Raw genomic sequence first — 14,424 nt, 5'->3', positions numbered from 1 at the left:
GCTGCTCAATGCAAATGATCATTTCAGCATGTGTAATTATGTGCCACCTTCCTACGATAGAGTGATGCACAGGGAGGCCTGGAAGCTGCAGGGTTCAAGTAGCATCAAGCTTTAGACTACCGGTAGCAACCAGAGTCCATCATGAACGGCGCTCCCAAGAACAAGACCGGGGGGATGACGTTTGCAGAGCAGCAGTTACAGAGGCACGGCTGGAAACAAGGTACGGACTTGATGCATCCAAAAATCAGGTGCACAAAATAATGATTGATCTGGAGGAGGTGGATCGGGAGCTCCTTTGCTCCCTGTCTCCCAACACAAGGACCAGGGGATAGTCAATACAATTGAAACATGGCACATTCAAAACTGATACATGCAAATAATTTGTTCGTACAATGTGCCATTGGACTGCAGAACCCCTTACCACAAGATGTCATTGAGGCCCAGCTTCAACGAGGGATTGAGTGTGTAGGTAGACAATAAGAATGGCCAAAATTATAATAAGTCAATGATAGAATTTTTTGAAGGGATATTAAACCTCATGCTTCAGGGTTTAAGACAATCTCTGATTTATGAGGGTCAGGAGGAAACCTTGCTCCGGAACAGGTTATCCCAATAGTGAAGGGTTTCTCGCACTCTCTTCTGAAGCAGCTGGTGCTGGCCACTGTTGGGCACAGATCAGTGGGTTAGAAGGATCTCAGTACTGATCCAATCTGGTGATTCTTGTGCTCACAATATTGTGTCTCTTGCTTGCACTGGGTTTTCCATTTCCATGCAAGGGGCTTGTTGGAGCTTTGTCCCCTTCTAGTGCCTGAACCATGTAAGAGGTTTATGGTTCTGTTGCTGGCTAGTCTTTCAGCTTAAGAAGCTGGGGCTTGTGTTTTTGGATCAAGAGGTTGTGGGTTCGATCCCCACCTACGACCCCTCCAGGAGCCATTAACGTGAGGGAAGTCCTGCATTTATCTTGCTGTGCTCTCTCTAGGCAAAGGGCTGGGGAAACGAGAGAACGGCATCTCTGAAGCCATCAAAGTGAAAGTGAAATGCGACACAGCTGGGGTAAGGAAGACCTGGTCTATACAAGCAAAACTTATCATCAGTACATCTAGGCTGTATAGTGCGGTGCCCCCTTGGCCTTATACATAGGTGGAATGCTCTGGGGGCTGGATGACCCTGGGGACTGCGAATAAGCTGTTTAGATCCTGCTCGTTTGCCATCTGGCTGCTCCTTGGGCCTGCATGGAATGAGGTTGATGGGTCTCAGCCCAATTCCTAGTGGGGCAGGCTTGTTGAAATTGTAGGTTTGTCTTATTTTTCTCCCCTTCAAGACTTCTTTTGGTGTGTGTGTGTGGGAGATTGAGGTGATGAAGGCCCTCTCTGGGCTCCCTTTATTCCTATCTTTCAAAGGCTCTCGTGGCCGAACCTGATGCCATTCCATCAGCGCTGCTTCTGGATTGGCAAAAGAGAATCAGCTGCTCCTTCTCTCTGCTGCCTTCCCTCCCAGAGCTGATTCTGCCGCCTCGGCTGCTCCCCCAGCCCCTGCTAGGCCAACAGATGAGGTTGGCTTTAAACTGGCTTCCCCCTGGCCTGAGCTGTCCCACCCCATTGCCAGCCCAGGGCCCTCCCTTGCACACGCATACGCCTCAAGCTCCTTGAATGTCCCACACTTGCAAAAGCTCTGTGCTTTGTAAATAAAGGAGGACGTAGAGCCTGACTGGGTTGGGAAGGATCCCGACAGCCGTGTTGGATCAGCAGATCCTGAAGGGGAGCAAGGCAGGGTTTTTTAAACCCTTTCTTTTCCAACCCAGGTGGGTCACGACCCAGCAGAGCAGTTCACTTTCCATTGGTGGGATCACCTCTTCAACAAGTCGGCTGCGAACATCTCGGTGGAGGCTGGGCAGGTAAAGGGGGAGATTAGGGGTTGGGGGGGATCAGGGAGGCCTGGACGTCTTGATCTAAGTGCTAAGAGCTGGATGGGATTGACAAAGAGCGGCCGACGCCAGGCTACAGACGTGGTTGTATAGGAGACGCCCTCCCAGAACAAAGCCGGACCCTGCTCACTTCTCCAAAAGCGCTTTGGGTGTTTTCCCTGGCCAAAGCTATAATGAATAGAGCTCCCGCAACTCGCCGCTCAGTGTGTGTCTCCCTCTGTGGCCAGTCCTCTGACGCTAGGTGTCTGTTACAGCCCCTTGCTACAGACCCTGGCTCCTTAGCTCAATCTGTAATGACTCGTGATTTTCGCTCGGGAGATCCCTGGTTCAGTACTGGTGGTGACTGTCACAGATGTTCTTAAGGACCGTGCGTCACGGGCCTGATCTGACGAGACGCTGGGCTTTACAAAGGGGGATCACTATAGTCACCCCCTTTTTAAGGATGGGGAAACTGAGGCACAGAGAGGTGCTGTGATTTGTCCAGGGTCACAGTGCCAGAGCTGGGAGTGTAGAATCCAGGAGTCCTGAGGCCTCACCTGTACCTTAACCACAAGACCATCCTTGGACCAGTGATCAGGAAAAACATTACAGTTGATTCTTTCTTTATTTCTGCTCACTGGTCCAAGGGTCTCATGTGGAAAGGTACTGGGCTGGGTGGCAGGACACCGGCTTTCTCTTTTTGCCGCAGTGCTGTGCTGGCTCGGGCATGGTGTTCTCCCTCTGGGAAACTGAGGCACGCAATCTCTAAAACAGAGCCGATGATACCGAGCCACCTTGGCAAAGTGATTTGAGATTGAACGCTCTCCTTTGCCGTGATGCTAACAGAAAAACTCCAGAACTGTTAGGCAGCCGGTGTCTATGTTACTGAGCAGTATTGTCTCATCGTCTCCCTTCCCCCGCCCCCCCATCTGAGAGTATCCACCGGTCATCTCCTGTCTCGTACTTAGATTGGAAGCTCTTTGGGACGGAGACTGTTTCTTTGCTCTGTGTTTGTACAGCGCCTAGCACCATGGGGCCCTGGGCCAGGGCTCCTAGGCAGTACTGCAATACAGATACGAATACAAACACCTGTCAGGAATGGTCTGGTTATTACATAGTCCTGCCGTGAGTGCAAGGGACGGGACTAGATGACCTCTTGAGGTCCCGTCCAGTCCTGCACTTCTACGGTTCTATGATTAACCGTATGTAAGTGTGAAATATGGAGCACGTAATTAAACTAGCTAGTGGCCTGTCATGAGTTCTGGCTGTTCACACGATGCCTGTTTAAATCTCCTAGGATGGCGTCCAAATGAAAAAGCTCTCTGAGCAGGACGGGGAAATCAGCAACAAGAAGCCCCGCAAAGCACCCAGTGCCAGGAGCATGCTGTACGGCCGCTTTGTGAAGGTAATAGGACGCGCGGGTCGGTGTTCGGGATTCCCCGTCGCTGCAGACAGGCTCCTGTGCTGTCGGCTCTAACGTCTTGCATTTCTGTAGTGCCTTCTATCCTGAAAGATCCCACAACTACACACATGCTTCAGCCACTGCTGAACTGCAGCCACCTTGGGAGTGAAACGAGCCAACTGTCTGGCAGCGCATAGTGACGCTGTGCAGGGATTGCCCACCCAGTGTTGAAATGCAGCCCCCTCTGGGGTGGAGCGTAGCTGGACAGCGTATAAGGATGGAGCATAGGGTTCACTCATTGAGCTCTGAAATGCTGCTGCCTCTGGGGTAAAACAGGGCAGAAGTCTGACAGCACATAGCAACGGTGCATGGGGATCATGTTCCCTGTGCTGAAATGCAGCTGACTCTGGGGTCAGGCACACAGCTGTTTTGACACCTGCCCTGCAACACTGTACAGTTTAGGGACAGTAAGAAGAATAGTGTATCCAGCTGAAGCTGCGTGGAGGGGAATGTGGCCTAGATACTGGGGCTAATGACACACATTACATGGAGATATATCTCTCTCATAGAACTGGAAGGGACCTTGAAAGGTCATCGAGTCGAGTCCAGTCCCCTGCCTTCACAGCAGGACCATGTACTGTCCCTGACAGATTTTTGCCCCAGATCCCTAAATGGCCCCCTCAAGGATTGAGCTCACAACCCTAGGTTTAGCAGGCCAATGCTCAAACCACTGAGCTATCCCTCCCCCGCCGCTGCCGCCATATAGAGCGCTACCTCCTCACACCCCTGTGCTCATCCCTCAAGAGGGGGTAGTGGAGCATTTCGTAGATTCCCAGGCCAGACGGGACCACTGTGATTGTCTAGTCTGACCACCTGGATAACCCAGGCCAGAGAACTGCCCCAAAGTCATTGCTAGGGCAGATCTTCTGGAAAAAACATCCCATCTTGATTTAAAAACTGCCAGTGATGGAGAATCTACCACGCCCCTTGGTAAATCGTCCCAGTGGGTAATGACTCTCTCTGTTCAAAAGGTACACCTTATTTCCAGTCTGAGCTTGTCTAGCTTCAGCTTCCAGCCGTTGGCTCATCTTAGACCTTCCTCTGCTAGATGGAAGAGCCCGTGATTCAGTATTTGTTCCCCATGCAGATACGTATAGACTGTGATCAAGTCACCCCTTGCCCTTCTCTCTGTTAAACTAAATACGTAGACTCAAGCAGCTCAATCACTGTATGGGACATTTTCTAATCCTTTAATCATTCTCGCGGCTCTTCTCTGTACCCTCTCCAGTTTCTCACCGCCCTTCTTGAATTGTGCATAGATGTGGGGATGGGGAAACTGAGGCCCAGAAAGAGGCCATCACTTGTGTCCAAGGCTACCCAGAGAGGCAGAGCTGGGGATAGAACCCAGGAGTCCTGACTTTCAATCTAATCTGCAACGCTACCTCTCTGGACTAACACAGACCCTGCTCCCCCAACCCTCCCACTAGCTTCCCCTACACCTGCAGCACGGACCGTGGGGTGGTGGGGGTGTCTCCAGCACGGTGACTTCTGACTGCACCTGTCTCCGTCCCAGGCGGCAACGCTGACAGCAGGAGGGGAGGAGCCAACGAAGCAGGTTTCCACCTCGGAGAGCAGCGAGGACGAGGAGGAGAAATTGGACCTGTCCAGTGTTAGGAAGTAAGTGCCCAGCCAGGCGTGGGGGGGCAGGGAGCAGCTGTTCTGAGCCACTGGGCTGGGCCATGTGCTAAAGACACCAGCCACGGGACACATCTCTGCTCAGAGGGCCAGATCCTGTGAGAACAGCCTGTACCCCAAGGAGGTTGGGGGAGGGGCAGTCCTACTCTGTGATCGGATTCTGCAGTAGTCCCTGTGACTGCTGTGTCGTCCCACGGCTAGTTGATCTCCATTGTGTTAGAGCTGTCGTTCCCCCCACCGTCTGTCCCCAGCAGTGCAGGAGGAGTCCTTGTGCCACATGCAAGGGGAGCGGGGGGGCAAGATCCCTGCTGGGTCTTCCTCCCCACCCCGACTTGCCGGAGAGCTCAGGGTTTGCTCGGGGACTGAACCATTTCTCCAGGGGAGTGGTGGACTTGGCTTCTCGGTGGCACCCTAGGAGCGAAATAGCCAGTTCTCCCCTCCTCGCTGGGACTTGCAAGCACCGTGAGGGGTAGGTGAGCAGCTGTCTCTGTCTAGTGCCCCATGTGGTAGGGACGGGGTAGGACACAGAATGTGGGCCCGCTGAATAGAACAGCACTGGGGAGCACACCCTGTTTACCCCCACCCCAGCTCTGGTGGCCTTCCCCACCCTCCAGCCAGCCTCTGACTAATTCATTCAGTCCTGGGGACAACTGGAAAACCGGAAACGCCTGGTTTCCACTGGGGGAATCTCTCCCCAGCTGTTGCCTTATGCATATCGCAGGCGGCGGTGTCATCCCTTGGCTATACAGCTCGGCCTACAGAAGCACTGCAGCGCGCGACCCCTTTAGCAGTTAGCACCCCAGTGATCCCTGCTGCCAACTCTCTTGTCTCTCTCCCCCAGGCTGACGGATGAGGAGCTGGTCCGAGCCTGCGGCGGCCGCACTGCGCACAAGTAAGTGGGCGGAAAGACATGGCTAGTGCCGGCTCGGAACGCCACCTCCTCCCCCTTCCTCATTTGCACCAGGATCCCTTCCAGCCCCGGTGCCTTCCATTTATCCAGCATGGGGGGGGAGAGTTCCACTGAATGACCTACCTTTCCTGCAGCTCAGGTGGACTTTTAAGGCTCCTGGAGTGTAGCGTCCCAGGCTGGGGGCTATTCAGAGCAGGCTGAGCTGGGGGGCTGGTTCTGTTTGATTCCACATCTCAGGAACCCGTCCCCGCCTCTGAGTGCGGTGGGAGCGTGGGGCTGGAGCTCAGACCCTATGCTCTGCCCCCTAGCGGCACATTGCCCCGGCTCCCTGCTAACAAGGAGGCCCTGCCAGCAGGACCTGTTCTAACCCCTCCGACACTTGGCCCTCCTGCTTTGCTAGCCCGACCCAGGAGTCAGAGGGGGGGATGGCTGGAGTCCAGTTCAGGCCCAAGGAAGGGGGGTTTGGCTCACGCACCCCCTAGTCCCCAGCATCCCAAGGCACCAGCCAGTATCCAGCTGAGAGTCTGTCGGATGCAACTGCAGTGGAAGCGGGGAGGATACATTGCAGGGCTGACTTACGAGAGGGCGGTCGCAGGTCTCCCTGGCCTAGGCACGATCTCTTCTCAGGCCGTCGTTAACCTGCCCTGTCCGGTGCGTTCTTCCCAGGGGAGCCCGTCACGGTCTGACCATGAGTGCCAAGCTGGCCCGGCTCGAGGAGCAAGAGCAAGCCTTCCTGGCTAAGTACAGCCAGAAGGAGGAGCAGAGAGGCGGCGCCCCAGAGCGTCAGCAGGAGGCAGTGGCGGGTGCCTCGGCCCCGGAAAACAGCAACCCGGCTGAGAGGCGGCAGAAAGCCAAGAAGAAAAAGCGGAAGAGATCCAAAGAGAGGGGGGGTTGTGCCGAGGAGGAGGAGGAGAGGCGGGCCAGGAAGAGGAGGAAGAAGAAAAAGAAAGAGAAGGGGAAAGTGGCGAAGGGTTTGGAGAGCGAGTTGCCGGACTCAAGGGAGCAGCCTGAGGGGAAGACGGACCAGGACAGCCGCAGGGAAAGGGCCAAAAAGAAGAAAAAGAGGAAGGGGCAGTGAATGGGGGCTCATCCTGTTTGAGGGGGGTGCCACCCTCCGGCCTGCTATGAACCCGCCGCACATTCATCTCCTGCTGCGGGGCCTCTTCCCAGTCACTCAGCAACCGCGCTTTAGCCCACGTTTCCCACCCCCGCTTTGGCTGCAGGGGTTAACGGGCCGGCCCTCTTACCCAAGGGGGCCGCTCTGTGCACAAGTACGTGGGTGGAAAGACATGGCTAGTGTCCGACTGCTGGAAAAGAGCCACTGGGGAGTTTATAGCCGGGGTGGGGGTTTTTCCTCCTCCAGGATCTAACCCTGATGCTGCTGGAGCCCAGCCGGAAGCAGATGCTCTTAGGGCTTGTCCACACAGCAGGTTACTGCGTGAGGCACTTTCAGTGCATTGCAGCAGCGTCCACACGGGATGTTACTGCGCAGCAGGTTCACCGCACAGTAACGTGCTGTGTAGACAAACCCTTTGACCCCGGACAAGGCGGAGCAAAGAGGAGACTAAAAATACCCCTCACAGCACTGATCACAACCACTGAACACGGCTCTGCCCTGCAAGGGAATCAGCTGATCACGCCACTTGTGAATAACTCAATTCTCCAGCTTTTGCATCCCGTTTCTGGCTGTTGCGTCCCATGAGGGGTTGAAACCCCAGTAGTGGCGGTGGGAGTTTTGCTGCGGACTTCACGGGGCCAGGGTTTCACCCGCTGTATGTTTGCAGCATGGGTCAGATGAGAAGAGAGGGAAGGAAAGGCCAATGCAGAGAGATTTTTAGTGTCAATAAATCTTTTATTGCAGAGAAAAAACAAGGTGGATTTTATATACACATCAGCGGTGGCTACAGCTGTAAAGCCCATGGAACGCAGGCCCTTCCGTGTGTAGTATATTAAACAGAGTTCACGTCAGAGCTTCGTTTCTAGACCCACCTGTAACTCCCAACAAATCCACGCCCCCCCTTTTAATGAACTTTAACCCTTTGGTTCTGATCCAAAGCCTCCCGCCGACGACAAAGGGCACTGGGTCAGACCCAGCACACGTGTGCTGACCACAGCTGGCTTTGCACGCGCCAGGCAGAGCTATGCCGGGGATTTCCTAGCACCAAACGAGGTGCTGAGCGCCCCCACCCGTGAGATCAACGCAAGTCAAAGGCGCTTTGCAGAACCAGGCCCTACTTGTGCAGCACAGCTAGGCCTCACCCCTACTAACTAGCAATGCTCCCCACCCCCCCAACACCTGCTTGATTCAGTCAAACACTGGGCAGGGCTTGTCTCTGCTTCACAATCAAATCGCCCCCAGACAGATTTTGGCTAAAGCCAATCCTGCCTGGCCCCGGCTAGGGTAACTGCAGGACGCAGTCAGTCTCGGGGTAGGGCGGCAGATTAAGCGAGTATTTTTGCTGCAGAGCCAGTGGCACAAACCTACCCCCCAGGAAGTGATAGCGGCCAGCAAAATGCAGCGCTGCTTTCTTGGGGGCAGTGAGAGAAATGAGCATGTCGGGCTGGAGGCCGTCGGGGCTGCCTTTCTCCACGTCCCAGCCTGAAAAAAAACAAGGGGGAGCCCGTTAGCCAAGTAAGTCCCACTCCAGGCAAACTCCCTCCCACGTCTGAAGAGCTTCCCTGATGTCAATCATAAGAGCGTTACTAGTTCCCCACGGAATACGCCAGGCTCAATTCTCCTTCTCACCAATCTACGGTGCTGTAACACCTCCCAGAATGTCTCTTCCGTGCATTAGGGAACACCTAGAAACCACAGCTGAGATCAGGGCTAGGTGCTGCAGAAGGGGGGGAGGGGGAGAAAAAGTATTTACCCCTATTTTACAGCTGGGGAATTGAGGCACGGAGAGATCTGCCCACGGTCACATGGAGCTGGGACTTGAACCCACTTTTCCTGAGTCCCAGTTCAACACAAGAACCTCATGCTGACTAACAAGATGGCTGACAAAGCAAATCCCGGCTGACGCAACATAAAGCCAGCTTGTGAATTCACTCACAGGGCACAAGCCGGCAACGGTCAAGAAGGAATTCTTCCTTTCCCTGCCCTACCAGCACTGCCCAAGTGTGTTACTGGGGTAGAGACAGTTACCTTCCCCTGAAGCCTCCGGCACTGGCCACTGGGATTGGGCTGGCCCAGTGAGTTTAAATCGATAGTACAAATCTTCACAGCAGAAGCCTGGGATAACCCAGCAGGTCCTCTGCTGTCCCGACCAGTGACATTGCTGCAAAGCTCAGCGTGTCACCAGGACCTTAGAGGCCCACTAGGAACATAACGACCCTGCTGATGCAGCCAATGTGATCAAGAGAGAAAAGTGAACGGATGCCAAAGAGCATGGGCAGCGCCGGGATGGGATGGAACGAACCGGAGGGGATATCGATGCTGGCGATGGGGACGGTGACTTGCTCCAAGGTCCTGAGGATGTTGCCGAAAGGTTCCCGCACGGCTCCCTTGAAGCTGAACCCGAAAATAGCATCCACCACCAAGCCATACAACTCATCAATCAGCATGGCCTGCAGGCAAACGGGGGTCAAGAGATTAAAACAGCAGGATCCCACCCCCCCCACCCTGGCACATGCACACTACGGAACATATCTAGGCAAGGAATAGCCTCAAGTTCCAGCTGGGCCAGATCCTGGTCTCAGACTGGTGTAAATCCGGAGTAACTGCATCGATTTACACTGGGGTGGCTGAGCTCAAGCCAGGTAAATCCGGGGTGACAAGCTACATACAAAGGGCCTTATTCTAACCTCAGACGTGTGTAAAGCAGGAGCCGGTCCACTGAAGTTAGACTGGGGTACGGGAGAGGAGGATCAAGCCCCGTATCTTTGTAGAAAGAGAACACGGCTACCCCAGTCTAAACGCACTGACTTCAGTGGAGTGACTCCTGATTCACACCAGCGTAACAGAGCCCAGTCATTTACACACACGCTCCCTGCTCTGCAGATAATTGGGTGGCAGCCCCAGGTACATTTGTCAGAGATACAGGGGACGCCCAGACGCTGTGGCGATAAGCACCACAGAGATGCCCATGAACAAGTAATAAACCCACATTGCTCATTTCCACTTTAACTGGATTTATTGGTTCTGCAGTGGTGCCTGAGAGCCCCGTCATGGAGCAGCTCCCCAGCGTGTTAGGTGCTGTACAAACCCAGGACAAAAAGACGCTCCATCCTGTAGCCTTTCCCCTTTGACACCTCGCTTCCCCTTCTTCCTTGAGATCCCAAAGCACTTGGTGAATATTAATGATTTAACCTGGCTACAGGAAGTCAGACTAGGCCATCACAAGAGGCTTCAGAATCGAACCTAGACAAGGAAATTAACCCTTGGTCTGCGTCTGGCACGTGAGCCTCTCTCCCCTATTTTGTGCAGTGAGGCGTATACAACTGAAGCCATGAAATGGACCAAGACAGCACGAAAGTAACAATGCTGGATATTCCACGCACCCTACCTCCGACGGGAACTCCGAGAGAAAGGGAATGTCCATCTTCTGGCACTGAGTCGTCAACCCTTCAAACAGAGCTTTGCCGGGCCGCTTGGGGTAATGCACGCTCGGCTCGTAGCCCTGCAGGGACAGAACAATTCCAGGCGATGCTCCAGTGTGGTCACGGGGCTTATGAATGGGCTGATTCCCAGCACAGACCCACAGCTAGTGTCACCTGCCTGGGGCTTGGATGTATCAGGTCAAACAAACACCACACACTTCAGCCTCCTCTCTGTCCCTATGGTTCCCCAAAGCACCTCCTCTCTCCTAGTTCCCTCTCCCGTCCAGAGCTACACCCTTGTGCCCAGGGCCGAGGTAAACAGCTGCACCTGCCGCAGCGCGTTGGCAGAACTTCACCCAGGGCTGCTCACTGAAAAATCCGTATGCGAGGAAGGGAGGCTGGTCCGTCCTAAAGGAACGGGCCCCCTGTCACGGAGTCCCCGGGCGATGCTCTGGAACTGCTCCCCACAAAGCCAGTCAGGACTTTGGGGAGCCTCCTCTCCCTCAGAGCAGACTGTCTTCAGGGCAAGAAGCTTACACGGCTTCACCTTCCTGGGTCTGACCTTGCGCTTCCCACAGCGAGTCCGCCCAGGCGGGGTCCTGGGGAAGCCAGAGGGTCCTGCACCCCCACTTCGCAGTCAGACGTGACTCTCAGCCAGCCAGTAAAACAGAGGTTTATTAGATGACAGGAACACAGTCTAAAACAGAGCTTGTAGGTACAGCGAACGGGACCCCTCAGCCAGGCCCATTCTGGGGCACAGCGAGCCAGACACCCACGTCTGCCCTCACTCCTAGTCCCCAGACAGCTCCAAACTGAAACCCCCTGCAGCCCCTCCTTTCTGGCCTTTGTCTCTTTCCCAGGCCAGGAGGTTACCTGATCTCTTTGTTCACCTTTAGCTATTTCCTTGCAAGGGGGAAGGGCCCTGGCCATTTGTTGCTAGGAGACCGATTGTCGGCCATTTATGCACACTGGAGACTTAAAAAATGCATAGGGGAAACTGAGGCACCCACACAGTATTCAGAGGAAACATTAAGAACAGTCCCACTTCGTCACACCCCCTAAGGAACATCTCAGCTAAGATCTGAATGGAGCAGGGAGGTTCCCAGGCATCGTCTGGCTCACTCCTGCATGAGCGTATACGCGTGAAGGACGCTTGCTCGGCTGCTGCCTTTGCTGTATCTGCTCTGGGCAGAGAGGACTTAAGTCTCCAGACATATTGCCAGCACTACTCACAAACATCTTCAGGTGCCTGGCACAGACCAAGCCGTCCCCGCCGTTATTCCCCGGGCCACAGACGATCAGCACCGTGGGTGGGCTTTTGGTGAAGGAGCTGGGCGGATAGGCCTGGGGGGGAGAAAAGAACAGGCTTCGGTAAACAGCACAACAGACCATTCGTAGAAACACAGTTAGGGGTGGCAGGGATCGGAGCCCTGTAACCGACCACAGACAGATGTGCCGATAACGCCACCTCCAAGGTATCTGTGCTGCTTGCCAAAAGTCTGGATAACAATGCACGCTGTCATGCTGCCTAGCTGGCGGCCTCCACCCCAGAGGTGGCTGCATTACAGTGGCCTGCATGCGCACGTGTGAGAGAGAGAGAGATGATCCTGCTGTGTATAGTCTCGTGCTCTGGGATGGCAGATACAGCCTTATAAACCCGGGAAGCTGCGTTCCAGGGCACACTGATCTAAGAACCTCATTTACAACTCTGGGTCCGGCCCTGCACAGAGCTCCCTCCCCTCCCTGGAAGATCATGGCTGGATCGGGACGGGCGGGGCTCCCCGAGAGCAGGGGGAATCCAGGTGTGCAGTGCTCACCTTGGCAATGGCCGTCGCACAGCTCAGCCCCGCCAGCTCCGTGAGTTGGTCGACGCTGAACTTGTACTCCGTGAAGAGCTCTTGATCGATGGCTTGTGCTTCCTCCTGGCTGAGAGGAGACGCAAACGACATGAGCCACCGGGCGTGTGTGATTGAACGGCTCGTCTTCGCGGCCGTTAGCACAGGTGCTGCCTCTCAGCAGCTAACACGACCACCCGGCTCACACCGCCACTCGAGAGCAGCTAGTCCTCCAGGACCGTCCCGCAATTCCCCCCGGGCAGCCCGAAAGGACAGGCAAGATCTCCCACAAGGCACTGGGAAAGAATTCAAGATAGCAGTTCAGCTCCCCGCAGCGCTAAGGAGCCCAGCAGACTTTGCACCACCCATGAGCGAGCAGCACCCGCATGGCCAAGGGTTATTTTGCACTGTGGCTGCTCTCACTTCAGCGAGGCTGACTCGAGAGGAGTCGCAGATCACTCCAGCGCAGGGGTCGGCAACCTTTGAGAAGTGGTGTGCCCGTCTGCCGGCTCCTGCCAGCCGGGGTCCCGTCCGCTGGCCCCGCTCAGCCCGCTGCCGGCCTGGGGTTCCGTCCGTCCAGGCTGGCAGCGGGCTGAGCGGGGCCGGCGGCCGGGACCCCAGCTGGCAGCAGAGTGCCACTAAAAATCAGGTCGCGTGCCGCCGATTGCCGACCCCTCCTCCAGCTAATTCTGCAGTGAAGCCAGGCCGTAAGTTACACATGTAACAGCTCCAACATCCCAATCACCGCAAGTATCATCCACCATCCCTGGTTCACTCGCAATCTCTCCTGTTTTACATCCTGCCTATCTTCCTCGGGATCTCCACCATCAAACGTTTTTCTGTTGGGAAAAATGCTGATTCAGAGACATCGGAGTATTCTGTGGGAATGTACTGACGCTGATATTTTGCCTGGGAAGTGATCAAAGCATTTCCTTTGAACTTTACCCTTTCCACTTTTATATGAAAACGTACAAATTGAATCAAATGTTTGTGAGAACACAAAATGTTTCAAGGAGGGCCACAGGAAATATTTTGGAATATTTCATTTTGCAAAAAAAGGCCAAGATTTCTATTTGGGTTAAAAACGAAGTCTTGGCATTTCCCGTGGGATACGAATTCCATGTATTGACCAACTCTAATTAACAACCCCCCGCGGGAACACACACGTCTGTTTCCTTCACGGGACGCCAGATTTGCCACGCCAGATCAGAGCACTGATTCACCGACGCTCGTGAAGTTTTGCACCTCCAGCCTGACCGTGTCATAATCACTGATCCAGCCATTCCGGCCACCTGTCTCTGGCCCTGCCAGCCCTGACCGCTTGACTCTGGAAATCAGATCAGCATCCTGGCCCTGGCAACCGTCGGGCTTCAGAAGGCGGTGGAATGCCCGTGCTAAATGCCACTCGTACTGAGGTGTGTGTCGAATCCCGTCCTAACCCCGCCGAGATCCAGGTGCTGCTCCGGTTACCCTTTTACATTCCCTCTCATAGCAGCAATAAGCTGTTCCAGGGAGCCACTGTCTCAAGGGGCATCGCCCCTCTCAGGTGACGAAGGCACCCAAAGGTCAGATGGGCTAGTCTAGGCCTTCTCTTTCCCCCCAGTGCTGAAGCCAGGCCACTGATCTGCAGGGAGCTTTAGTGCCTCAGGGCTGGGAGTGTGTTTTACCAAACTGTAAAAGCAAAGTCAAAGGCAATTTAAAAAGGCAGGGAGCGGGGGTTACTCGGGGCCCAGGGGTGAGGACGGAGAGAGAATCACACTGCACAGGTGCAGACGGGTGTTTTCATCCTCTGATTCTCCCTATTTTAAATTAATTTTAAGACTTTTTCTCTCCACTTAGCAACCACCTATAGACACCCCCTCCCCCTCCTCTCAGTCCCGACAAATGGGCTATTCCCCATCCCAGAAAGGTGCCCCAGGTCCCTGCAGAAGCCCCCACTACCCTTCTTCCTTTCCCCACCCCCTGCAGTCCAACCACCTCCCTCAGCTCCTCTCCTGGTGCCCTGCAGCACCCCCTCCCCCTCCCGCCCCATTCCCCCCCTCCTCCCCTACAGCCCCTCATTTCCCCTCTCCTCCGCTGCAGCCCCCTCCCCCTACAGCCCCCCATTTCCCCTCTCCTCCGCTGCAGCCCCCTCCCCCTA

General features: G+C 55.0%; 2 protein-coding genes across 2 annotated transcripts; one reads left to right on the top strand and one right to left on the bottom strand.

Moving 5' to 3' along the window:
- Positions 1–66: 66 nt before the first annotated feature.
- GPATCH4 (G-patch domain containing 4) lies at positions 67–7,979 on the top strand. The gene is made up of 7 exons (XM_026663160.2): positions 67–220; positions 980–1,053; positions 1,802–1,894; positions 3,201–3,308; positions 4,879–4,982; positions 5,842–5,892; positions 6,577–7,979. The coding sequence occupies exons 1-7, from the start codon at positions 142–144 to the stop codon at positions 6,986–6,988; spliced, it is 921 nt and encodes a 306-aa protein (XP_026518945.1). The 5' UTR covers positions 67–141; the 3' UTR covers positions 6,989–7,979.
- Positions 7,980–8,005: 26 nt separating this feature from the next.
- Positions 8,006–12,744, bottom strand: NAXE (NAD(P)HX epimerase). The gene is made up of 5 exons (XM_026663161.2): positions 12,267–12,744; positions 11,683–11,793; positions 10,416–10,529; positions 9,330–9,477; positions 8,006–8,509 (listed from the first exon to the last, which is right to left on the bottom strand). Exons 1-5 carry the CDS (start codon positions 12,396–12,398, stop codon positions 8,307–8,309), a joined length of 708 nt encoding a protein of 235 aa, XP_026518946.1. The 5' UTR covers positions 12,399–12,744; the 3' UTR covers positions 8,006–8,306.
- Positions 12,745–14,424: the final 1,680 nt, after the last annotated feature.

This window comes from Terrapene carolina, unplaced genomic scaffold, assembly GCF_002925995.2.
Source record: "Terrapene carolina triunguis isolate 2854851 unplaced genomic scaffold, T_m_triunguis-2.0 Scaffold32773, whole genome shotgun sequence".
In the NCBI taxonomy this organism is placed as follows: Eukaryota; Metazoa; Chordata; order Testudines; family Emydidae; genus Terrapene; species Terrapene triunguis.
Note: the sequence above shows the minus strand (reverse complement) of the source record. Positions and strands in the feature narration are given on the sequence as shown.

Bases quoted from the DNA above. Each gene is read 5' to 3' on its own strand.
- NAXE (XM_026663161.2), bottom strand. From the start codon at position 12,398: ATGTCGTTTGCGTCTCCTCTCAGCCAGGAGGAAGCACAAGCCATCGAT. The intron at 10,530-11,682 runs GTGAGTAGTGCT...CTGTCCCTGCAG, and splicing joins CCAGGCACCTGAAGATGTTT to GGCTACGAGCCGAGCGTGCA. The intron at 8,510-9,329 runs GTTCGTTCCATC...GTTTTTTTTCAG, and splicing joins CAGCATCGATATCCCCTCCG to GCTGGGACGTGGAGAAAGGC.
- GPATCH4 (XM_026663160.2), top strand. From the start codon at position 142: ATGAACGGCGCTCCCAAGAACAAGACCGGGGGGATGACGTTTGCAGAG. The intron at 1,054-1,801 runs GTAAGGAAGACC...TTTCCAACCCAG, and splicing joins TGAAATGCGACACAGCTGGG to GTGGGTCACGACCCAGCAGA. The intron at 3,309-4,878 runs GTAATAGGACGC...TCTCCGTCCCAG, and splicing joins TGTACGGCCGCTTTGTGAAG to GCGGCAACGCTGACAGCAGG.